Here is a 25,249-nt window from a genome sequence, read left to right on the forward strand (position 1 = left end):
CCAGGTAAATTTGAAGGGTTCACTTACAGTACTTTATCTTGTAACTGAAATAGTCCTTTCATAATCCATTTCTCGTGATTTTGGTTACTTCTCATAGGTGTTCCCCCCTTGTGTGATTTGATATATTTTAAGATTTATAAGGGCTTGAAGTATTGATAAACAGCAGCTTTCATGAAGACCAAGTCATGTTGTGTCTTACATTTGTTACAGGTCTGAATTAATCTAGTTGACTCTCCTAACAACTACAAATGGAGGTTGGGGGTCTTATAAGATATCCATACCATATTTCACACTTGATGCTTATTAGTTTCATTTTAACGATAGTTTTTTACTTGTTTCCTGCAGTAAATCATAATCTTATCTCCAAACTGCAAGATGAAGCTGTTGTATTTATCAACACTACTTTTCGTCCTCTGGACACAACTGGAAGCAAGGCCAAAAGCTGAAGGTAAGAAGTTTTCTCAAAGGGTTCAGATGATAAAATACAAGTTTCATTATTTGTATTATGAAAAGGTCTGTTCAATAATCAAGAGTTTTCCAAAAGCAAAACAAAAATATAAGGCATTTGTTCTGAACAGTTACCTAGTACAACCCTACACTGCCTCCATATTGCCACCAAGCCAGCTAGAGAACAGATCGGATTCAGTCACATTACTTTGCTGACTTCTGACTATCTTTTGCAAATCTTGACGATATATTTCAGGAAGCAATTTCGCTGGAAATAAAACACAATTTTTTGCCATAACATAGTCAGAATACTAGTTAAGGCATTGCCAAAAGTTCATTACAGTAATGATATGTGTTGACTCCTTGATCACTTTAGCTAAAATAATTATTCACAAAGTTCCTATTCCGTAATGATTTTGTAACAGAATAGAATCATCTGCGCATAGACCATGGCACAGAGCCTGGATGTTACCATGCTGGTCTGGGTACAGAGACAGAAAAAGAATGGGTTTCACATAGTTTTATTATATTCTAATTGCAGCCTCTTGGGAACAATTTCTTTATAGTATAGGACACCTTTGATATGTAGGTCTTGGATTGTTTTTTTCTCTTTATACATATACAGTGTCATTTCTTTGAAGTGACCACCCAAAATGTTAGTGAAATCTCTCCACTGAAAAAGTTGGCCTGACCACACAGTACCCTTTGCAGACCAGTGGAAAGTTACCAATAAGTCTGATCCATTCTACTTATATACTGTAAGAGCCCTATTAGACCAAATATTTTGGGGCCAATTATCGGGAACAAGCTTTCATAGGAATGTTTTATCAAATTGGCCAGAATAATTGTGCTGCTGATTAGGCATTGAATGAGCGAACGTTTGTTTGTTGGCTGATTGGCAGCTATCATCAAGATGAAGAAGGCACAAGTATCGGCAGCACATGTCCCTGTCTAATCTGCCTGCTCTGTCGATAATAAATAGGACAGATTGAGAAAGGAATAACTGCAGTAGTCACCACTCCTCACATATTTCAGGCCACTACGAATGAGCGCCAATGGTTGTGTTATCATCCATCAATGCTTACACTGCCTGAACATTGGGCAGTGCAATCCAGCCTCAACTTGACAGTTTTGTAGCTATGATAGCTTTTCCTTCAATGATATGACTCAGATATATTAAAATAAAGAGGCCACTATGTGGCAGCAAATGAATGCCTGTTGATCCAGCATAGGTGGTGGTCTCAGCAGAGCATCTGATAGATCTATAAAGTCTCAGGAGATGTCATTCACTGGACTGTGCGAGACACTGCTGGGAAAGGCCTGGAGCCTCAAACAGCTTATTGATAGAGAAGGTTTTTGTTCGTAATATCCACACTTGAGCTAAAAGTAAACATTGGACCAGGCCAACTTTATGTCAATAAGACACATTCGACTTCCTTCTCCAATGCGGTTACATTTTGATGTCCAAACTAAGCTTAGTTACCCTGAACTGTTCCACAGGGAAGAAAAAAAGAATGTGTATATTATAAGAAAAAAAGTGAGACTTCTTCAATCAATAGCCTATTAATGTAGCCGTGCCTTTAATGCATTATTAGTACAAGTATTGTACTGTACAGTGGACAAATGTGGGCAGTCTGGATGTTTGAAGGATATGTATGATATTTCCTGGATTATTCATATAAACTTTACCTGTAGTTTACATAAACTTTTTGTTGTTGTTGAGAATTTCAGCTTCTTTACCTAAAAGGAAAAACCTGTTCTTTATAAAAAGCTGTCCTATAGGCAGCAGTCAAGACAAGGCAACAATTGAGCATGTCTCTAATGACTCCTCTAGGAAATGACATATTCTGCAATGTAGGTACTTCTGCACATAGGAGCACTCTACTCGGATGACATAACTAAGATGTGCTATCCTGCACCTGGACCGCTGCTCCCATGATCTAAGCAGGCAAAGCCAAAATGCAACCCTTCCTAACTATTCCTTGTAGGTCATGTTTTTATAAAGGTGTTGTCACCATAAACTAGAGACACCCAACTGTAGTCAGCACTGTTTTAGGGTTCTTGCCCCTCATGAGTACAGAGTAGGGTTCTCCAAAACAGTTCATTTGCATACTTTTCCCAATGGAGCAGTGCCTGAAAAATAAGTCCCCTGGACTATTGTGTCTCTTCAACGAGAAACAGAACCACCCTAAGATGATGAAGTTCAGGAATCCAAAAACAGTGGTTTCTACGTGTGGTTGACTTTTCAGTGTGTTGATAATGTTAATTATTTTTCATTTTTTTGTTTCAGAGCCACAGTGTAAAGCTGGACCTATGGATTTGGTCTTCATTATTGACAGCTCACGAAGTGTTCGACCAACTGAGTTTGAAAGCATGAGAAAGTTTATGATTGATATGATCAATTCACTTGAGATTGGACCTACTCACACAAGGGTCGGCGTTGTCCAATACTCTAGCCAAGTACAAAACGTGTTCTCTCTCAAGTCATACTTCACAAAGGCTGATATGCACAAGGCCATCAATGATATTATCCCTCTAGCACAAGGGACCATGACTGGTCTGGCAATACAGTATGCCATGAATGTTGCATTTACTGTTGAAGAAGGAGCTCGACCACTGTCCAAAAGGATTCCTAGGGTCGCCGTTATTGTGACTGATGGTAGACCTCAGGACCGTGTTACAGAAGTGGCTGCACAAGCCCGAGAAGCTCAAATTGAAATTTATGCTGTTGGTGTACAGAGAGCAGATGTTAACTCTCTCCGGGCAATGGCATCACCTCCAATTGACGACCATGTGTTTTATGTAGAATCATTTGATCTAATTGAGCACTTTGCAATCCAGTTCCAAGATAAGCTGTGTGGTGAGTGACACTACATATAACTTTTTACTGGATTGACTGCATTTAATATACAATTTCAGATATCTGTGCCACTAAAACTTTCTATACATACAAGAAAAAAGATGAAATTTTTTACACAAATAATGATAATAGCTGGTGATCAATGAGTGCCAAAATTGGTCCAAAATTTTGGCATGTGTATGGAGTTCTCCTAGAGTACTAGATATGCTCTGCTTTTATAATAAACCCTCTATTAATATTTATAATGAATGTACTGTTTATAGCTTACAATGATAAAGAATGAACAAATGCTGACTGGCACTATAGTCGCTCTCTCCGAAATCTGCAGTTGGGCATTGCATCTGCCAAAATTCCTTACATTTTTCCTTAACCTTTGCTTTTGGCAGAGGCAACTTCTTAAAAAATGTACTTCTCACCTCACACAAAACCTACATAAGCACCTGATATTGGGTAATGTAAAATACAAATGCAGTGTTACCAATATTTATGTCTTTAGACACAAGAAGTCCATTAAAACATCCTGAACATTTCCTTCTTATATAATGGAGATAACTTCCTTTCATTTCAGGTGTGGACATGTGCACAGAAATGGACCATGGATGTCAACATGCCTGTGTTAGCGTCCCCGGCTCCTACTATTGTGAATGTAACCCCAACTACAAACTTAATGAAGATGGAAAGACATGTTCTAGTAGGTGCATTCACCACATAATCTTTATTAATAGTTTATTATGTACTGGAACATACTAGGAACATGTTCATTACAGTTTTTAACCAGGATGTGTGGTTTTTCCGGAGTCTGTAGCTTTTATTTGTAAGCTGCCTGAGACAATATCTGATAATTACTTATTCTGGTAATATATTCATACCAGATTACCTTTTCTCAAATCTCAAAGCTCTTTCTAAATCTACTAAAATGCCCCGATTGCACTGAAAAGTTGTACATGACATTTTGAGGTCTCCTGGGAATGAATCCAACCCCTTTCAAGTGCATTAACACCAAGAAAGCTTTACTAATGTCAAAGTGACAGTGACATATATGGCTATGGATAAATAGATGGCAGCCAGTGGTAACAAGCAGCCTGTTTAATACCACACTGCACTGTCGGATTTGGAAACATGGTCCACAAGTTAACCCTTTTTTGGTGCCACATGTAGGGATAAGTGGACGTTCGGGTTCGCCGGGTTCGGCCGAACTTCGTGTCAAAGTTCAGGTACGGGACCCGAACTTTGGTGCACTAAAATGGCTGTCAAATAGTCATAGTAAGGGCTAAAGGACTGCAAAAGGAAGCAAAATGGGGGTAAGAGCAGAAAACAAATATGGATAGGGAAATGACTTAAAATAACAAAATAGAAAAAAATAACAAAATAAAAAATCTTTAACCAGGAGGCGGAGGTCAAAGTGGAGTACGGGGTTGAGCAGGCGGTAGATGTGGCAGTGGAGGAGAAAGGGGCGGTGGAGGAGGAGGAGATAGCCAAGACTGTTTTAGTTTTTTTATTCATTTTTTGTAAGTTTGGGAAGGCCCCAAAACATTGGGAAATGGAAAAGAGAGAGCAAAGAGAAAGTGCGCTGGAGTATAACAATGGCTGGGTGTGGCCGGTATACTTGTCTATTCATCACAAGGTATGGAGAAGTCCTGTGGGATCTATGCCTGGTTCATTTTAATGACCGTGAGCTTGTCAACGTTGGCTGTGGACAGGTGGCTGCGCTTGTCTCTGATCACCCTCCCCCCCTGCCGTGCTAAACACACGTTCGGACAATACACTGGCCGCAGGGTAGGCCAGCACTTCCAAGGCGTAAAGGGCAAGCTCAGGCCATGTGCCCAATTTGGAGACCCAGAAGTTGAATGGGGCAGACCCATCATTCAGTACATGTAGGCGTGTGCACACGTACTGTTCCACCATGTTGCTGAAATGCTGCCTTCTGCTAAGACATTACATATCAGCTGGTGGTGCTGGTTGTTGTGGTGTGCTGACAAAGCTTTTCCACATTTCGGCCATGCTAACCCTCCCTTCTGAGGTGCTGGCGGTGCCCCAGCTGCATTGGTGACTTCTTCCTCCTCCTCTGCCTTCGCCTTGTGCTTCCACTGAGCACCCGCTGCAGTTCAAACTCCACTTACGCATGCTGCTGCTCGAACAGTCTCTCCAGCATGTGCAATGTGGAGTTCCACCTTGTGGGTACTTCGCATATGAGGTGGTGAGCGGGAAGGCGAAGTTACGCTGCAGCGCTAACAGGCGAGCAGCAGCAGGGTGAGAACACTGAAAGTGGTCACAGACGGCCTGCACCTTTCTACAGCCGCTCTGACATATCAGGGTCATTTTTCAGGAACCTTTGCAACGCCAAATTCAGCACATGCGCCAGGCAAGGGATGTGCGTCAAAACGGCTAGGCCCAGAGCTGCTATAAGATTTCGCCCGTTATCGCACACCACCAGGTTGGGCTTGAGGCTCAATGGCACCAACCACTCATTGGTCTGTTGTTCTATGCCCATCCACAGCTTCTGCGCGGTGTTGGGTTTTCCCCCCAAACAGATGAGTTTCAAAACAGCCTGCAGTCATTTTCCCCGGCTGTGCTGAAGTTGGTGGTGCAGGTGTTATGCTGACCAGATGAGGAGGCGGTAGAGGAGGAAGCAGAGTAGGAGGAGAAGGCAACAGGAGGCAATGAGAAACGTTCTGCAATCCTCGGTGGCGGAAGGACATGAGTAAACTGATATCCGCCTCAGGCCCAGCCGCCACTGCATTTACCCAGTGTGCTGTTAGGGAGATAGAACGTCCTTGCCCATGCTTACTGGTCCACCTATTGGTGGTTATATGGACCTTGCCACAGATGGCATTGCGCAGTGCACATCTGATTTTGTCCGCCACTTGTTGTGCAGGGCAGGGATGGTTTGCCTGGAAAAGTAGTGGCAGCTGGAAACCACATACTGTGGGACAGCCATAGCCATAAGGTTTTAAAAAGTCTTTGTCTCCACCAGACGGAATGACAGAGTTTCAAAGGCCAGGAATTTTGAAATGCTGGCATTCAGGGCCAGGGATCGCTGGTGGGTAGGAGTGTACTTCCTCTTTCTCTCCATTGTTTGGGGGATGGCCATCTGAACGCTTCCATGGGACAGTGTGGAGATGCTTAGTGACAGTGACTGTGGTGGACGTGGTGGTGTTGCTGCCACATCCTCTGTTTGCAGGGTGGCAGGTGCCACTGTCACTCCAGAGGGGGAGGAAGAGGCCGAGACCGCAGCAGAAGAGGGAACAGGAGGAGCCTAAGATCTTTCGTGGTTTTTAAGGTGTGTACTCCACTGCAGCTCGTGCTTTGCATTTAGATGCCTGGTCATCAAGGTGGTGGTCAGGTTTAGAACATTTATGCCTCGCTTCAGGCTCCAATTGCACAGCGTGCAAACCACTGGCGTCTTGTCGTCAACACATTGTCTGAAGAACTGTCACACCAGGGAAATCCTTGGAGCTGGCTTTGGTGTGCTCAGTCCCTGAGTGCGGTGGGCAGTAGCAGGCATACTGGCTAGGGGACGACCACTCTGCTTTTGCACCCTGCTCCCTCTTTTGCTGTGCGGCTGGCACTGTGTGACACCACGTCTTTCTCCGAATTGCACCTGTCACTCGTATGACCTTGATTCCGTGGGGTCTAGGACCTCATCATCCTCCACATCATCTTCCACCCACACTTCACCCCTGCCCTCCTTGCCAGTCTGCACACTGCAGAAAGCCGCAGCAGTTGGCACCTGTGTTTCGTCATCATCAGAGACGTGCTGCGGTGGTCCTTCCATGTCCACATCCTGAAACATAAGTGGTTGGGCGTCAGTGCCAGTGGCGTACCGCCAATATAGGCAGACCACGCATCTGCTACGGGGCCCGTGCCGAGGGGGGGCCCGGAGTGGATAGAAGACCCCGCCCCCTACCTACAATGTCTCCAGTTGTGTATTATGACATTGCCACAGTCCTACCTATCTGCGGTTCAGACGAGCCCTGCTTCCCCCTCTGCTCGGGCCCCCCTCCTTCCTTACATACATTGTGTGCACAACACAGTGCACAGACAGCGATGTCCCTGACCCTGACAGCCAGCCCTGCAGCCAGGGGAGCGCTCGCTCTCCTCTGTCTGCTGGGGACTGAACTGGCCAATCAGCATTTAGCAGTGCTAAGCTCCTGCTGCTGATTGGCCAGTGTATCGCAGCAGCAGACAGAACTGAGCGGGCGGGACACGGCACTCTGCAGTGTGATGTAATACTCTGCTCAGTGAAGCCACTGCCCTCCAGCCCCCAGTGTCGCCGGCAAGTTTCACTGTGTGCCACAAAGTGAGTTGCAAGAAGTGAGTGCCTCTATGTTTAAAAAAAAAGTTAGTGAGTGGATGGTTAGTGTGGGGAAGAGGTGGCTCTGATGGGGCAGAAGCAAGCAGAGTTCCTGAGCGGGGGTAGGGGGGGAGGGGTTGGTCACTCTGTTCTGTATAAAAGGCTTATCATATAGAGAACAGTGTGTCGCTCCCTCCAAGAACTTTGCTTGCTGTTCATACTCATATGGAGGACAGTGTGCCATAGGGCAGTCTCCCCTCACCATGAACTGTGTGGGGGTGGAGGGCTGGTGCACACTAGTATCAGCAGCAAAAATCTTCAGATGTAGGGGGATGGGCTATATCAGGCTTTAGCACAGTGGCCACAGGCAGGAGGAGCGATATGTATGCGGGTTCCTGCCCTGCACTCGCTCACCTGTGCTCGCATACATATCGCGCCCTGTGCCCACTCTGCTAAAACCTGACATAGCCTATCTTATGCCGGTGTTCTGCCAGATTTCTATACCTTGCCAAAACGCTATACCGGAAGTGACGCGGCCGCACAGGAATCAGCTGAAGGAGGGTGTGTACGGGGCTGCGCAAGCGCACATCCACTGGATTAGCAAAAAATCATTGCAGCGCCACGGGAGAAGGACTTCATGCACATGCACGAAACCATACACCGTGCGTGCGCACTTAGGGGTAGGTAGATTTTCCAGCGCAAAATGTTCCATCAGATCTCCCTACCCCTGAGTGCGCACCCATGCACAACTTATAAGGAGCAGTTCATCCTTACCGCAGAACTGAGTACAGAATATCGAGGTCACCACATAGCTGAGCTGAGTGCAGGATATTGGGGTAACTCAGGGGTAGGGAGATCTGATGGAACATTTTGCGCTAGAAAATCTACCGACCCCTAAGTGCGCACGCGCGGTGTATGGTTTCGTGCATGCGCATGAAGTCCTTCTCCCGTGGCGCTGCAATGATTTTTCGCTAATCCAGTGGATGTGCGCTTGCGCAGCGCCGTACACACCCTCCTTCAGCTGATTCCTGTGCGGCCACGTCACTTCCGGTATAGCGTTTTGGCAAGGTATAGAAATCTGGCAGAACACCATAGCAGACAGGCAGGAGCAGTGATGTGTGCAGTACATGGCTCACTGCACCCCAGTGAGATCCTTACTCCCATACACCAGTGTAATATCAGTGGTTCATTCGGCGCCTATTTCACATAGAGAAAAAAATTGTTAGAAAATGTCTTACAACAAAAGGTATTTACAATAGGGTTTAATAAACTTTATTTAAAAGTTTAAATACACTTTGTCAGGAATGCCGAACCCCCAGCTGGTGCAAAACGAAATCTTCTTGCCTGCCCTGCCTTGTAGTTGCAATAGCTGGAGGGCTGTAGGTTGGATATTCCCGCTTTAAAGGGGTAGTCTGGTTGTTTGAAGTTATCCCCTAGCCACTGGAAAGGGTGAGGGTGTGGCAGGGGAGGAGCCAGGGCAGTTACTGGGATGGGCAAAAGGTGGTAGTGGGCGGAGCTGGGGGCCCAATTCAGACTCTTGCTATGGGGCCCAATGATTTCTATGTACGCCCCTGGTCAGTGCACTTAATCTCTTCCACTTCTGGGGCAGGGCTAGGTGGATGGCCCACAGAAACCTCACCAGGAGAGTCATCAAAAAGCATAAGAGACTACTGCATGACTTGGGGCTCAGGCTGCGTGGCTGATTTGCAAGCGGGTGAGGTGAAAGACAGATGCCGATGGGCTGTAGGTGACAACTCTATGCTTTCAGCAGGGGACCGGGTGGGAGACAATGTGAAGGAACTGGAGGCACTGTCAGCTCCCCAATCTACTACCACCTCTACTTTCTCTGGCCTCACCATTCGTACACCAGTATTCGGGCCTACAAAATAACGCTGAACTTTCTGTTGCCTACATGCACCCGAGGAAGGTGTTTCATTTGGGCGTGTAGCTGGCACAGATTGACCACATCCTCTCCCTGCAACAGGAGCTCCACCAACACCAGCAGCACCACGACCAGGGCCACGTCCCTTATTTGACACTCTCCTCATTCTTTGAGATCACCCACTAAACTCACAGACTGATTATCTATATTAATATCCCTGTCACGTATGCAGTGCAGGTGTACCTCACAGCAAAAATGCATATCTGTTACCCACCGATCTAACAGACAGATTAACTATATTAATTTCCCTGTCATGGATGCAGTGCAGGTGTACCTCACACAAAATATGGGTATATGTCACCCACCGAACTAATAGATGGATTAACTACATTCATTTCCCTGTCACATATGAAGTGCAGGTGTACCTCACACCAAAAATTTGAATTTGACACCCACTGAACTAACAGACGGATTAACTACATTAATTACCCTGTCACAGATGCAGTGCAGGTGTACCTCACATAAAAAATGGGTATATGTCACCCACCGCTACAAGATGATGCATTGCACCCACAAAAAAATCTGTATAGGTCGCCCACAGAATAAATAGCCAGATGAGATTCCTAACACTGTCCCTCACTTCAGCTGCCTGCTTCCTGTCCCTGCACTACTCAGAGCTAATGGGCGGTGCTACACATGATCTAGCTTATATAGAGGCTGGGTCACATGATGCACCGACCAATCACAGCCATGCCATTACTAGTCATGGCTATGATGGCTTCTAAGTGCCTACAGCTTAAAAGCTTGTTGATTGGCTGCCCTTCAGCCTTTCAACAAGGTTTATTAAATGCCCGAACACCGAACTCAAACCCAAACTTTTGCTGCAAAGTTCGGGTTCGGGCCCAGGTACCCGAAATCGCAAAGTTCGGTACGGACCCGAACTTTGCAGTTCGGGTTCGCTCAACACTAGCCACCTGCTTTTTCTCTGTCTCCTCACCTGTAAAATAGTGGCCGCCATTATGAGAGATTTGTCAAAAACGAATTGGAATCAGAATTTTTGGGAAATTCAAAACAAAATTGATTAGTTTAGAATCGTTTCGCTCATCTGAAGGTAAAATTCTATTGGAATGAATGGGGTCCACTGATTATTCTGTGTGAACAGATTCTATGACAGATATTACCTCATTCTGGCCTACAATATTACTGTATATCCAAAGCAAATATTTACTAAGAAAATAATTTTAAAAAACAACTTTTTGCAGTGATAGACTTGTGTGCCCAGGGAAATCATGGCTGTGAGCAGCTCTGCGTCAGTTCACCTGGATCCTATTCCTGCGCCTGCCGAGCGGGTTACAAGCTGAACAACGATAAGAAGACTTGCTCAGGTAAGATAGGGCCTAATGATCACATCCAGGATGTGTGGTTTTGTGTAAAACAGGGCCAGTTTAATGAAAAATTACTCCAAGACGTTGTTGAATTTTTTTTCATGTAATTTAAGCCAATTTAATACAGTATAATAGTGCTAATATTATACTGTATTAACATATAGTGATAGTGATAATATGCCATATGTTACCCATATAATGTGCAGTATCCAAACAATAGTCCTTTAACTAGCCTACTTAAAACTGGCATATAGGGGGTTAATTATGAAGCTGAAATACACCTATATTAGGCATATTTCAGGTGCAATGGTTACACCAGGTCTAAAATTGTGGGCGTGGCGTGGGCAGGGAAGGGGACTCTCATTTACCATTTTCTATGCCTGTTTCAGGTGTAGAAAATGGTCTAAATGTAAGACAGCAAGGAAGCTGTCTTACATTTAGAACTGGCGCTGGATGCGCAGAAGTTATGTAGAGGCCAGCACCTCTTCATAACTTTGGCGGAACCACTGCCAGCTTTGGCGTTTATTAAGACCGGCATCTAAAACGTCCATCTCAAAAAATGTGCCCCATAGTTCCTACCTAATACTGCAATTCAATTCCCAAGTTATACCACTATACTCTCCTAAATGATGGTGGATGGATTTAGTTTGATAATATGACCACAAAATGGCATAACACAGACAAATCCATTATATCAGTAAGCTGGTAACCCTAATCTTGGGTCTTGTACAAACCTTATAGACCCGTGGGCCCATAAACATTAGTGTATTTTTTGACTAATCCACTGAGAATAGGGGGTTCAGCCAACAGTCTAATATGTATGGGGAGCTCCCAACAGATGATGTTGGAGGAGGAAAGGACAGATGGAAGCGTCTGGCAGTAGATTTCCTCTCTCCCTATTGACAAGGCATACATGTTCTGCCAAAATGAATGTGTATGTGTATGGGGGAGTTGGGAGGCAGTCGGGAGAGATAGTAGACAGCTATTGAATATGTATGGCCAGATTAAATCACACCACCTATGATGTTGGTGACATGGCCACTTTAGGAATTAACCATTTGGCAATAATCTAACCCAGTATACAGATGTACAGTAGAACTTGATGTTTATGAGCCCCAGCGCAGGATCTGTAACAGGGCCCTCCACTGACCATGTGCCATATATAATAGCAGTGGAAGATCATCATTTGGCCTTCAGTCTCCATGATCTGGGTGTTACTGCTACCTCTTCACCTCCTAATCTTACACCCCTGCCGGTATACTAGGCTACACAAAGAGCATAACAACATAAATATCTAAAGCGCAACAACTATAATCTACATCATTATCATACAATATTATTATTCATTTAGAAATGTGTTTATTTTCCAGCAATCAACCTGTGCGCTCAGGGGAATCATGGCTGCGAGCATATCTGTGTCAGCTCCCCTGGATCCTACTCATGTGCCTGTCGTGCAGGTTACAGACTGAACAATGACAAGAAGACCTGTTCAAGTAAGACAACATGCTCATATTCATATTGTACTAAAACATGATGTTATCTGGAGACAGAAGGAATGTATAAGTATGTAAAGGGGTATATGGTACAGCTCAGGATCCTTATGTGGTGAGAGTGGAGAGCCACTACACAGAGTATGTCTCTTTGGGAAGGACCAGTCATGTCCATGTTTTTACACTGATAACTTAATGATTTCAGTGTGGACTGTGTAATGCTTCATATGATCTGTGGTGGCGCCGCAGGGGAACTGAACACTTTCTGCCAGGTTCCTGCACAGATCACAGCTGATTGCTGGGAGTCCCAGCAGCAGAACACCAACTGCAGAGTTGCCAACACCGGATACAATTGCATAGGTGGCCGGGCATAAAAGAGTAAGACTTATTCAGATGTTAGTGAATCACGGACATGTGTGTTCCATGTTCTACACGGATAGCACACTTACCCATTGATTTGACTGTGGGAATTTACACATCCGTGATTTACCACGGTCCTGGGGTCCGGAGTTATACCACGGAAGCATACCATTGGAAATTTTGAATTTCAGTTCCCAATGCTCACTGTATGTTCTCAAGGGAAATAGGCTTCAACCAGAGGTGTCTGGCAGCAGCTTACTCCCCTGTCCTTATTGAGAACACATTCAAATTTGGCCAAGCTGAGTGAGTATATGTGCAGGATAGTGACAAAAAATAACTTTCTGGTGAAGAAGCCTTTGGCCAACAGCTATTGAAGGTGTATGTGCAAAGAAGTTATTAGAAGTATTAGGTCTATAGAGGTCTTTTACCAGTTAATGTAAATGATAATGATCCATTTGCTAATAAGTAGTGATGAGCGGCAGGGGCAATATTCAAATTCACGATATTTTGCGAATATTTCGGCGAATATTCGTCATAAATTATTTTCTTAAATGCGAAAATCGGCAATGTAATATTCACGTAATGCACGTGCAATACAGGCGTGGGTCACTTTTGTTGAATTTTTTTTAAGCTGCTAGAAGTTTCCTGAGACTGGAGAAAATGGTTGGCACGGCAGAATTACAATAGCTTTATATGCAGATACAGTGCTCCAATATATTCGCGATTGCGCAAATCGGCAATTAATGATGCGCATATTTTTGCGCAATACGTGCAACTTTACATTTTAGCAGGTGTGACTACATATTACTGAATGGTGCACTATGTATTGTCCTGTGACATCACAGCACTATATCTGTAGCATGTATGTATGGACCACAGAACCTGTCAGCTATACTATATCAGGCTATAACCTACACTGACTATCTCCCACTAACTATCTCTATTATATATATGAGCTAACTATCTAATGTAATTACACAGCAAAGCATAGAACACAGCAATGACACAAATGATGCGAATATATAGCACTATATTCTACATCTTTGCGAATTCTCGAAGTGGCGATATTCGCAATTAAAATTTAAGATTCAAATATTCGCGATCAACAGTACTAATAAGCAGATATCTTGAAAATGATGAGGAACTTATTCATAGGAGATTTATTATCTCCTTATACCTGTTTTCTGTTATAAACAAGTTTCAAAACACGGGTTTAATCCATGCACAAGTGGCTTTTCTTTACCAGTTTACTGGTATAAATAATGGCTAAAATCTACCGCAGCTATAAGCTGGCATATATTTCAGTGTAGGCACAGGGACTGTCAGAGGATGTGCTTAACTTAGTGGCACAGGGGTTATCAAGCACATGCCGATCTTGATAAATCCCCACCATCATGTTTATTCGAATGTTGCAGAACTATGATGAAAAACATAGTGGAAAAATACTCTAAATCCTGCATGTATGAACATACCTTTCTAATGTCCACCAATGTGGGTTGGGTTTTCAACATTCCTTTGCAGTTCTATTGTGATCCAAAAACCCAGTATCATCTATTTCCATTGTGACTCCTCTGTACTTGACATTTGCTTTTAGGGAGCGTCAGGAGCCCAACAGACACATTAAATAAGGCATTAGACTTTAATTTGTAATAATCTCTTCTTAGTGATAGACCTGTGTGCTCAAGGCAATCATGGCTGCGAACAGCTCTGTGTCAGCTCCCTTGGCTCATATTCCTGTGCCTGCCGTACCGGCTTCCAGCTAAACAATGACAAAAAGACATGCACAAGTAAGTATGCCAATAAATATTTTATGTGTATAAAGAAAATTTGTGCCAAGTATTGACTTCTCTTTCCAAGTTGACTTCCTATAGTGAATGGGACAATGAGCACTCTACCACTAGTTGCCACATATTTTCCCTTACCCTACAACTGGGCTTTCGAAGTAGTGAGCTTCTAGAGTAAAGTATTGCAAAGTTTGTTATTTTAAAATTAATTTAACCTGGAAATAGGGTGCCAACGTGTACACATATAAATATATATTAGAAAATCAATCCCTATGTGGCACATAGCATGGAGAGCATTGACAGCATGGTCATGCACATTTCTGTTAATAGATTTATCATCATACAACCATGGAGTTAATTTTTAGATGAAGTAGCATAGTTCTTGATATGAGAGGATAGTATCACGATTGATTCCATTGCTGGCTAAAACATGTAATAAAATAGTACATCCATCAATACAGGTGGCATTAAAAACTGTTTATGCTTCTGAAAAGATGGGCATGTAAAAAATTTTGCCCAAATTTAAGTAAATTTAGCATTCACTATCAAACATAGTCAACTGTAGATAGTCTATCTGAGGTCACATTTCAAGCAGGCTATACACATACATGAGCTATCTGCAAAATGTTCTTTTGGCTATCTCCTTTAACCCCCTCATAAAAATTTACATCCGGCTTGACACAATGGGGAGAGGGAGACAAGATGCTGCCTGGCACTACTCAGGAGGAATGCCCCTACACACATTAGATGGATGTAGATTTATTTTATATTACTTACGGGAGTTTTTTGTAAGCTCTAAGTTTTGTAAGTTGGCTACTTACATGGATGAGCAAGTCAATAAATAACCAGCCTTCGTGTGTCCACCAAAATGCTTCCACTTAAAAAAGTCATAACTGAGTGCCTAGCCACAAATAACGTCTGATTCTTCTCTCGATCCACTTTTATGTTGTGCTTTTGATTAGAAAAGGGACGTTGTAGTCAAGCGACTCTTTATAGACAACATTTCTCTAGACTAACAATGATCTTGATTAAGTGTCTGAAGAAATCCCATAAAGACAACAAGGGGCTTTTATTTCAATCCAGCATGAAAGATCTGTCTGAACTAGATACCAGTGCTTGAGTCATTAAATCAATAATGAAATAAACTTTTTGATGTTGCTCCAACTAGAGCTAAAACTACCTTATTTTCCTGACCTTTCTCAACAAAGATTCCTTTCTGAAACATCAAATAATCCAAAATGTCTTAGATTCCCGAAGATACTATGAAGACATTATTACAAAGAATTGAATTGGGTTTGATGGATCCAAGTCACATAACTGTGTAATATTAATATCTGTCTTCTGGATTGTAGTGATTGACTTCTGTTCATATCGGAATCACAGCTGTCAGCATGAGTGTGTGGGTATCCTGAATGGTTATTACTGCCGCTGTAATAAGGGCTACACTCTTCAAAGCGATGGGAAGACATGTCTGTGTAAGTGGAATGACAAGTTCCATCACATTTACGGGTGTTCCCAAATGGATCACCTTTGTTGGTTCCATATGTGTCTTTGATTAATTGCTTCACAAATAATTACCGTACTTGGTGGGATAGACATGTAGTAGATAAAACCGCAGCACTCTTCCTTCAATCACTTGGTAGATTTATTAACTGAACATGGAGATGTTTCTACTATGCAGAAATCTTTATCAAGACTTTAGCACAAATCTGTTAAATCCTAAACTATAATTCAAAAAGTGCCAAATGACTTCTTCTGTTCATGCCAGTTACAGTGTGTATCCACATTATGACAAATTAAGTTGGTTGAAGTCCATAGTACTAGTGAAGTCACAGACACATAGAACATGGGGGTCTCTAAGAGAGAAGGACTGCATGTTATTCATCTGCTTCCACAGAAGACACGTGTCCACAAAAATGACTCATTTTATGATGTACATGTATCTAATATCATTTGTACTTGCCTCATACTTACCTAACACTTTTATTATTCCAGGATAAAAAATTATGCCATATGGACTGACAGCAAATATTTTCACATCTTATTCAAATTAAGGTTCAAGTGACTTATAGGATTCAGGAGAACATTTTCTTCCTGGAGTCTCTCTTCATTTTAGAATTTAAGAAGATTTAGTGGTTCATTTAAAGGTCCAGTTGAACAGCTTTATGTTCAATAACTTAAGTGGTGAATAAATAGTTGTAGTCATGACTTTTTTATAGCTGAAAGCATTTATCATGAACACATTCGTACATGTGATTAGTTTACCGTAATCATATATCACTGGCAATGTGCCATCAGTCCTTTATTCAAATGGGTCAGCCCCTTGATACAATATTCAAGCTTGTAATTGACCCATAAATTCAATGAAGGCGTTTTCCAGTTATAGTCCCTAACCTGATCACTGTAAGTGTTCCTCAAAGGACAGAAGCAAGAGTATGGATTGTGTAGATGTACGGGTTCCTCATGATGAGAAAATTCCCATGAGAAGAAAATGTTAGACAGAGGTTATTTGGTAGTAAAAAGTTTGCCAATTACTGCTCTATACTCTTGTAGTGATCTGTGCTGTGTACTCTTTGACTCCTCCCTAATCCTCACTTAATTTAAGATCCTAACTCAATTATATATTAATGTTGTTTCTTATTTGCATAATCTAAGTACAGAAAGCCAATGTCATAGTAATATAACTATATCAAAGCGAATAGGTGCTTAGTTTACAAGGTACATTGGACATTATTAAAGATCATGGCAAGTTGAGATGACGTTTCCCATGACCATGACCCGAGATAGCAATCTATTAAATTTCCCTAATAGTGATAAATCTGCCTCTCACAACACCCTTCCTGTCGCTCGATATTAGGATTACCATTATCCATCATATGTTTAGATAGCATTTCCCATACCATTTCTTTATATGCCATTCCACTTATGAGCCCCTATGGCTTTGATGAGTGCTTGATGAAATTTCTCTTGGCGGTTTTTGTAGTTTAGACAGAGTATAGAGCCCTTGGGTGCAGAGAAGTACAGGAATGGTAGTTAAAGTCCCGTATTTAATTTCAGACTGGAGACGGTTCAGAAGTTAATGCAGTTCATGAATGGAATGGTTTCCTCCAATGAGGAAAAATATCTAATGCAAAGAATGTGAAATAATTGTTTTAGCCTCTGTTTTCATTTCTCTAGTTTATGAATATCATCCTTCACATTCATGGTCTGCAAGCCTGGTATTTCCTGTTTAGACAATTCTGAAAGAGAAGTAACCACTTCTGTAGACATCTTAGCCAACTTTCCTTAATGGTAACTGACACTGCAATAACAATGCAACGAGAATTATTTTGCCTGGTATAAAGAATTTGAAGGCAAAACCTTCTCTTCACCCATGAAAATCGCCTTATGTTGAAATATGAAAAGGACAAGAAACCCAAACTACTATATAAGGCTCCGTTCACTTTACAATATGCACCAGTGCCCATAGGTTGTTACACACCAAACATACACCAAGAGAGTGCCCCGTTGGCAAACACATGTCCAGTATATGTCAGTAAAATACAATAGCAGACACAAGTGAGTGTATAGACATTTGTGGCATATGTTTAGATGTACTTTTTAAATATACATAACAATTGTAAATCCCAAATATAGCGTTACCAGAGCCTTGCTATAATACTGTAATGTGCCTGGTGATATTGAACAGCAACATTGACTACCATGCATAATTATTATACGGTTTTGATTCTCAGAAAAGGCAAGAGTCAAAAAAGCAATATTGCTTGCTTACAATATAATATCAACTTCTGCATGGATATTACATATGTATTGTATCTTCTAATATATACAGCTAATGACATGTGCAACATTGTGGACCATGGATGTGAATTTAAGTGCGTCAGCACACCTGGATCATACCACTGCATTTGCCCAGAAGCACAAGAACTGCAAACAGATGGAAAAACCTGCAATAGTGAGTATTTATGTGCCATATTGTCTGTAATGATATAACTCACAAAGAAAGAATAAGTCAAAGTGACACCATTAGCAGGAACAAATGTATAGCTAACTGTTTATCTACCAAAGACAGTAATTTAGCTGACATATTGGTAAAAAATCCCATTTCATGGAATTTATGATTGTGTTAGATAGATTTTTACCAATACTCTGGTGTAGAAATATTGAGAAATATGGTGCTCAGAATGAGTGCCATATTCATGAAGCACCTATTCCACTTTTTCCAACATAGAATTGGGATAAAGTGGGGAGACCAGGTGTGACTTTTTTGTTACATTTTTTTAATTAAAATTTCTTACACTTAACTTAAAAAAAGTAAACTTATCAAAAATCGATGGTATTGTGCTGTGCGCTGCCTGGACGCATACTGGGAAACTGGGTGGGGCAGCGGGACCACACTAAGTTTTACTATGAGGCCCAATCTTTACATGTATAATAAGTTCATTTTAAATCTATAAGGGTCTCCATAAAACAATTCTATATTTGAATGTTCAATAGGCCAAAAAAGCCTTTCTTAGTATCTTACAGAACAAATAGCGGAATTTGTTAATTTAATTTTCTCTCTAAAACAGTATCATACTGGTATATCTCAGACTTCCTGCTCAGCCCTCCTCTAGCTTTTCAGGGGTAAACGTGGGCATCTTAAAAGTAGGGTTCTCAGTGCATTAGTAAACACAATAACCATAGCAAGATCTTTCTCTCTCCACAACCAATTATAGTCCCTTTGACAACTGCCTTTGTGTACTACATTACATAGGGTGAAAGAGGGGTTAGTATCTCTAGTGACCTAGGTGATTTCTGTTCATTATTTATGGTGGTCTAGGAGGGTTATAGGGTAATATCTAATATCCCTGGAGGTTTGGGGTTAAGTGACTATCTAGAAGGTTTGGGGTTATTAAGTGACAGTTGAATAAAGTTGCTGACATAAGCAATTTCTTTCATTTTAAATCACTTTGTCATTAAAATAATGATATTTTTTTCTGATTCCTAGAATGCTCCACTGGATACATTGATTTAGTATTTGTGATTGATGGCTCTAAAAGTGTCCGACCCCAAAACTTTGAGCTCGTAAAGCAGTTTGTGATTAAGATCGTAGACTCCTTGGATGTCTCTGCCCATGGCACACATGTTGGCCTTGTTCAATACTCTAGCCGTGTGCGCACTGAGTTTTCCCTGAATCAGTTTAAAACTGCAAAGGATATCAGTAATGCCGTAAAGAACATAGACTACATGGAGAAAGGCACCATGACCGGGCTGGCTTTGAAACATATGGTTGAACACAGTTTCTCTCAACAAGAAGGTGCCAGGCCAAATGTTCCTAAAATAGGTTTGGTATTCACTGATGGTCGTTCCCAAGATGACATTTCTGAATGGGCCAAAAGAGCAAAGGAAGCAGGTGAGAGAACTCAACACATTGTCTCAATATATTTTATAGAAATATATATGGTACAGCTTCCTATATGCAACTCCTTCTGTCAAAAACAGGTCAGCATGGACATCTCAAAGTGGAGATGGCCACATCACTTTATAATCAGATGGTACATGTACGAACAAAACCAGATATTACATAGTAACAAACAATTAGCAATGTAAAAATTAGGAGTGAGGGCCCTTCTCTCACAAGCTTACAATCAATGAAGCCATAGAGGTGACACAAAAGGTACAGGAGCTTGTTTTGTTCCAGTCATCATATACAGTATTATTCCCCAAACAGTTTCTCCAGCTGCTGCAAAACTACAAAGAGACATCCTGCGGCTCTCAGGGGATGATGGGAGTTGTTATTTTACAACAGTTGGAGAGCCACAGGTAATAGATCACAGCTATACAGTATAGGGTAGTAAACATAAAGCATCATCTGTGTATCTCAGGTATGAAGTGGATGGAGTACAGGAGAAACTGTTGAATGAACAGATCAAGAATAATGCAAACAAGTTGGGTCAGACTTTAGGCATATGATAAGCCTGCCTTAAAATATGTGTTTTTTGGGCATGTTTTAAACTGTGGACACTTGATTGTTTAGGAAAGCACATTATAGAGAACTGCTGCAGCACAAGAAAAGTCTTGAAACATGGGAGTGGGAAACTCAGACAATGGAGGATGTTAGTCTTAAATTGTTGGCATAATGTACAGCCCAGGTTGGGTTATAGAAAGAGATGAGGGAAGGGATAAAGGGAAGTGCAAAACTGTGAAGAGCTTTGTGGGTAAGAATGTCACCAGGATCAACCCTATTAAACCAGATATATTGCCTGGTAGAGCTCATCATGCTGATTAAAACAATGCCTTTCTTTTCTCTGTATGCTAAACAGCTGCAGAAAAAAATCTGACTTGTTATTCATATGCAAATTAGAGGTTTGAGCACCAGGAGGCGGGGCTGAATCCTTTGAGCACTGCCTTGTAACACCCCCTGTGCTCTGCACACGCCCCTCCCCTTGATTTACAGGGGCTAGACATCAGCATACTGAGAGCAGAGCTAGCATCTACATATCATATACTCTATGTACTATAGCTTCTCCACACAGATCTTCTCAGAAAGCTAATATACATATTACTGCTTTATTCACGAGCACAATATATGATTATAAAGACACCAGTAATATGTGTTAGCTTATAAGCATAGAAAAAAACTACTTCTCTGTGTGGCAATCCTATAGCTTGGTTTTGCATGTAGTGGTCCCAGGTTTTAATCTTGGGAGAGACTTTCAGGTTTTTTCTGCATAATAAAAGTCTATATCCGTATCATATTGAGAATAATGTTTTTAGGCTTAAAAAGCTAATAAATATTGCTGGTTTCTTTATAATCATATAGTTATGTCTGTGAAATAACCAGTAATAGTTTTCAGGTTTCTAAGCAAAAAAAAAAAAAAAAACACCCACTATTCTCAATGTAGTAAGGCCTTTTATTGTTATTATATGATTATATATTATGTATTGTAGTATAGCCTTTTATTAAGGGTTAAATGAGAGAGAAAAATAAACGTATGTAAGTTTCTCCCAGGATTCAAACCTGGGATCTCTATATGCAAAACCAAGCACTTTCTAGAAAGCTATAGCGTTACCACATAGAGATGCATGTTTTTTCTATGCTTAAAAGATAACATATATTATTGTTGTCTTTATAATCATATATTGTGCTTGTGAATAAAGCAGTAATATGCATATTAGCTTTCTTATGCTAAAGTGTGGTGAAGCTATAGTACATAGTGTATATGATATGTAGATACTAGGACACAGCTCAGGCCTCAGAATGTCTAACCTTGTCAATCAAGGGAAGGGGGAGTGTTCGGAGCACAGGGGGTGTGACAAAGCAGAACTCAAAGGATTCAGCCCCGCCTCCTGGTGCTTAAACTTTCATTTGCATATCAATAAAACACATATTTCTCAGCAGCTGTTTATCCTACAGACAAAAGAAAGGTATTGTTTTAATCAGCATGACAAGCCAGTATGTCAGGCTTAATAGGGTTCATCCTGGTGACAGAGACGCTTTAAAATGAATTCTAGAGTAAATGGGTAATCAGTGCATTGATCGGCACAGGGTGAAAGCATCGGTGTAGCCATTGACCAAAAAGATGAGCCCAGAATAGGCTGTATACAGCAGAGTTTGGGGAGAGGAAGACTGATTAGTAATGAGTTACAGAACTGACGCCAAGAATTAATCAGAGCCCTAATTTCCACAGTGAGAAACGGGTGAGTTCTGGAGATGTTATTGAGGTGTAGGTGACATGATCATACAAGTCATTCAATATATGGAGCAAAGGAATTGAAACATAATCCCAAAACTAGCAGTTAACACCAGAAAAGATAGGTTAGTAGAAGGTTTTTGAAAGATTCAGTTTCAGATAGAGGACATGATGTTAGAGACAGTGGAGAATACCTTGGCTCTCAGCAGAGATTTCACTCACACTAAATCAATCAAGACTGGATCACAGGGATTTGCAAAATTTCACATAGAGCAGGGATGGGGCTCCTGTAGGTGTTTGCTCATTTCTTACATTCTGTGCTGCAGGAATTACTATGTACGCTGTGGGTGTTGGGAAAGCAGTTGAAGATGAACTCAATGAAATTGCATCAGACCCTGTGAACAAGCATTCCTTCTACACAGCTGATTTTACCACAGTGAATTTAATCGCTGAAGACTTAAAACTTAACATTTGCCCAGGTAGGTGCCCTGATTGCCGAAGGTTTGTCTTCTGATAGCTGTTATAAAGTAAACTGTGCTTGATGAACAACAGCTTTCATCTTCCAATAAAAGCACCCTTTATACTAGTCGATGCACAGATAATTATCAGGAACTAATGTTTCCGATAATTGCCTGATTGTCAGAGGAGATGAGAGCTTCATTTACATGCATTTACATGCAGCAATCATCTACTCTGTACAGTATTCACTCATCCACATCCACATTTCGTTTCTGGGTACACACAGCACAATCTGGTACCCAGAAATTATGATTTTAGTGTCCACATCAACAAAGCTTTCACCCAATGAACAAGTGTTTACTTGTTCATCTGGTGATCAGTAGTATCTTTACACTGGGGAATTATTGGGAATGAGCATTTGTATGAACTTTAGGTGTTAAGTGTTCTCCATTCCCCTGATGGAACCTTTGTAATAAATATAATTAGATTTAGAATAATTATTTATGCCTGAAAAATCTATAGGCATTTCATGTGACAAATTAAAAAAAATGACATCTGAAATTTTGTGGTCAAAAGAAAAGACCTAATAAAGCATTCAAAGTGGAATTTGGTCCGAAGTTTAGGAAAACTTCGATTTGCAACTAATCCGAATTTCCTCGCGCTTCGTGGTAACAATTCAGTTTTTCCTAAAATGGCGGCTGCACGTGTTACAAAGTGAAAGTAAGAAGCCCGGGAACACGAGATCACCCATAATGCTGTGTTGCCAGCTAATCCGCAGCCCTATAAAACCATCATCCTGTGTGGTCTCCGCCATTGTTCTGTGGGCTGAGCATAGGGAGAGACATGGCAAGCGCTCATGCGCCAGGGACAGTGTTGTTGAAAATGATTAATATAAGAATATTGGAGAGGGCAGGATGACTTATGCTGGGACATTTTATTTATTTGTTACTACATTTACTTATTCCTACATCAGCCGTAAATGTAATTCAATACCAAAAAGATGGAAGACTTTATTATTCCGGTGCCAGTGTGCCAACCAATACCATCCAGTCTGCACCCCTTAGGGTTTAGTCAGCAGCCCTTGCTGGCATTACTTCTTATACATCATCCTTCAAAGTCTCCATGTCCTATAAAATTCAGCAACATGCAGAGAGAGGAGGAGCTGGATGTTCCTGATGACATATTCTCATCCATATTAGATGATGTGGAAAAGAAGATGGCAGAAGAAGGGCTCCCACCTGTAGGGCAGGAGAGCACTGGGGTTGGAGAAGTGGGTATGCCAGAGCTGATTAATATTCTGTGTTTACTGTCAAATAACTGCAGGAGAGTGCAGGCAAGAACAGCAATAATAGGCATATTGTCCCCCCAACCTAACCATACTAGCACCAGCCCCTGTTTAAAGGTGCTGTGCAGCCATTAACAATGAAGAAGGACTATACAGTGCAGTCTTCATTATTAAAGGGGCTTATTGGCCATGCGGTTCTTCGCGGCAACATGGCCGCAACCTGCTCACAGCACGGCAGTTCCATGTGGACATACCCTAAAGCAGGGGGGCCTGGGTATAACTGATTTAGAGTGATTCATGAAAAATTAATTAACTTTGGCGAAGTTGCAGAATGGAATTTTTCAAAACTTTGCTTATCTCTAATCAGGGGTTTAAGGTATTGAAATTATTAAACACATATAGCCTGTCACTATGAAAGTCCTATTAAGAACCCTTTATCCACCATAGTAAGACTCAACTGTTATTAACACATCTTAGGCTACTTTCACACTTGCATTTAAATTTTTTCGGTATTGAGATCCGTCATAGGATCTCAATACTGGAGAAAAACGCTTCAGTTTTGACCACATTCATTGTCAATGGGGACAAAACAGAACTGAACAGAACGGAATGCTCCAAAATGCATTCCATTCCATTTGATTGCGTTCCCATACCGGAGAGAAAACCGCAGCAAGCATGGGATGCGGAGCAAAACAGATCTGTCATAACCCACAATGCAAGTCAATGGGAACGGATCTGTTTTCTCAGACACAATAGAAAACAGATCCGCCCCCATTGGCTTTCAATGGTGTTCATGAAGAATCCTTCATTGCTATGTTAAAGATAATACAACCGGATCCGTTCATAACGGATGCAGATGGTTGTATTATCAGTAACGTAAGCGTTTTTGCTAATCCCTGCTGGATGATTCAAAAACACAAGTGTGAAAGTAGCCTAAAATGACTGTATATAAACCTATTAAAGCACTCAGTCCTACCCTTGCATTCTGTTCAAGAAAATGTGTGGTTTCCTTTTCCCCAGTGAAAGTCAACCCCCATAGGCTCAGATTATAACTAATAGTGTAAAGATGGAGAATTGCTCCCCTACTGGAGAATTTCTCTTACGGGGTTTACTTCCCTAGACTCCACTGTCTGTACTTCTATAGATTTGCACCACTAGCTATTTATCGGTTAACCTACCTCAGGTCATTACATTCTAAAGCAAAAGGTTAAGATTAGGTTTAAAACTCATAGACAAAGCTCCCCTGACATGTTTCATTGAACCATTAGTGTCATCCGGGTAGCAGAATGCCAGAAAGCAACTTTACTAAGAATTATTCCCTGAGGGA

General features: G+C 41.6%; 1 protein-coding gene across 1 annotated transcript in view; it reads left to right on the top strand.

Moving 5' to 3' along the window:
* Positions 1-375: 375 nt before the first annotated feature.
* Positions 376-25,249, top strand: part of MATN4 (matrilin 4) — a 30,368-nt gene continuing 5,494 nt past the window's right edge. The window contains exons 1-10 of the mRNA XM_044299150.1: positions 376-468; positions 2,746-3,304; positions 3,876-3,998; positions 10,746-10,868; positions 12,239-12,361; positions 14,383-14,505; positions 15,855-15,977; positions 18,335-18,457; positions 19,493-19,897; positions 22,505-22,657. Coding sequence (XP_044155085.1) covers positions 376-468; positions 2,746-3,304; positions 3,876-3,998; positions 10,746-10,868; positions 12,239-12,361; positions 14,383-14,505; positions 15,855-15,977; positions 18,335-18,457; positions 19,493-19,897; positions 22,505-22,657 — 1,948 coding nt within the window. The remainder of the gene's footprint in view (positions 469-2,745; positions 3,305-3,875; positions 3,999-10,745; positions 10,869-12,238; positions 12,362-14,382; positions 14,506-15,854; positions 15,978-18,334; positions 18,458-19,492; positions 19,898-22,504; positions 22,658-25,249) is intronic.

The sequence above is a fragment of the Bufo gargarizans genome, chromosome 6, assembly GCF_014858855.1.
Source record: "Bufo gargarizans isolate SCDJY-AF-19 chromosome 6, ASM1485885v1, whole genome shotgun sequence".
Lineage (NCBI taxonomy): Eukaryota > Metazoa > Chordata > Amphibia > Anura > Bufonidae > Bufo > Bufo gargarizans.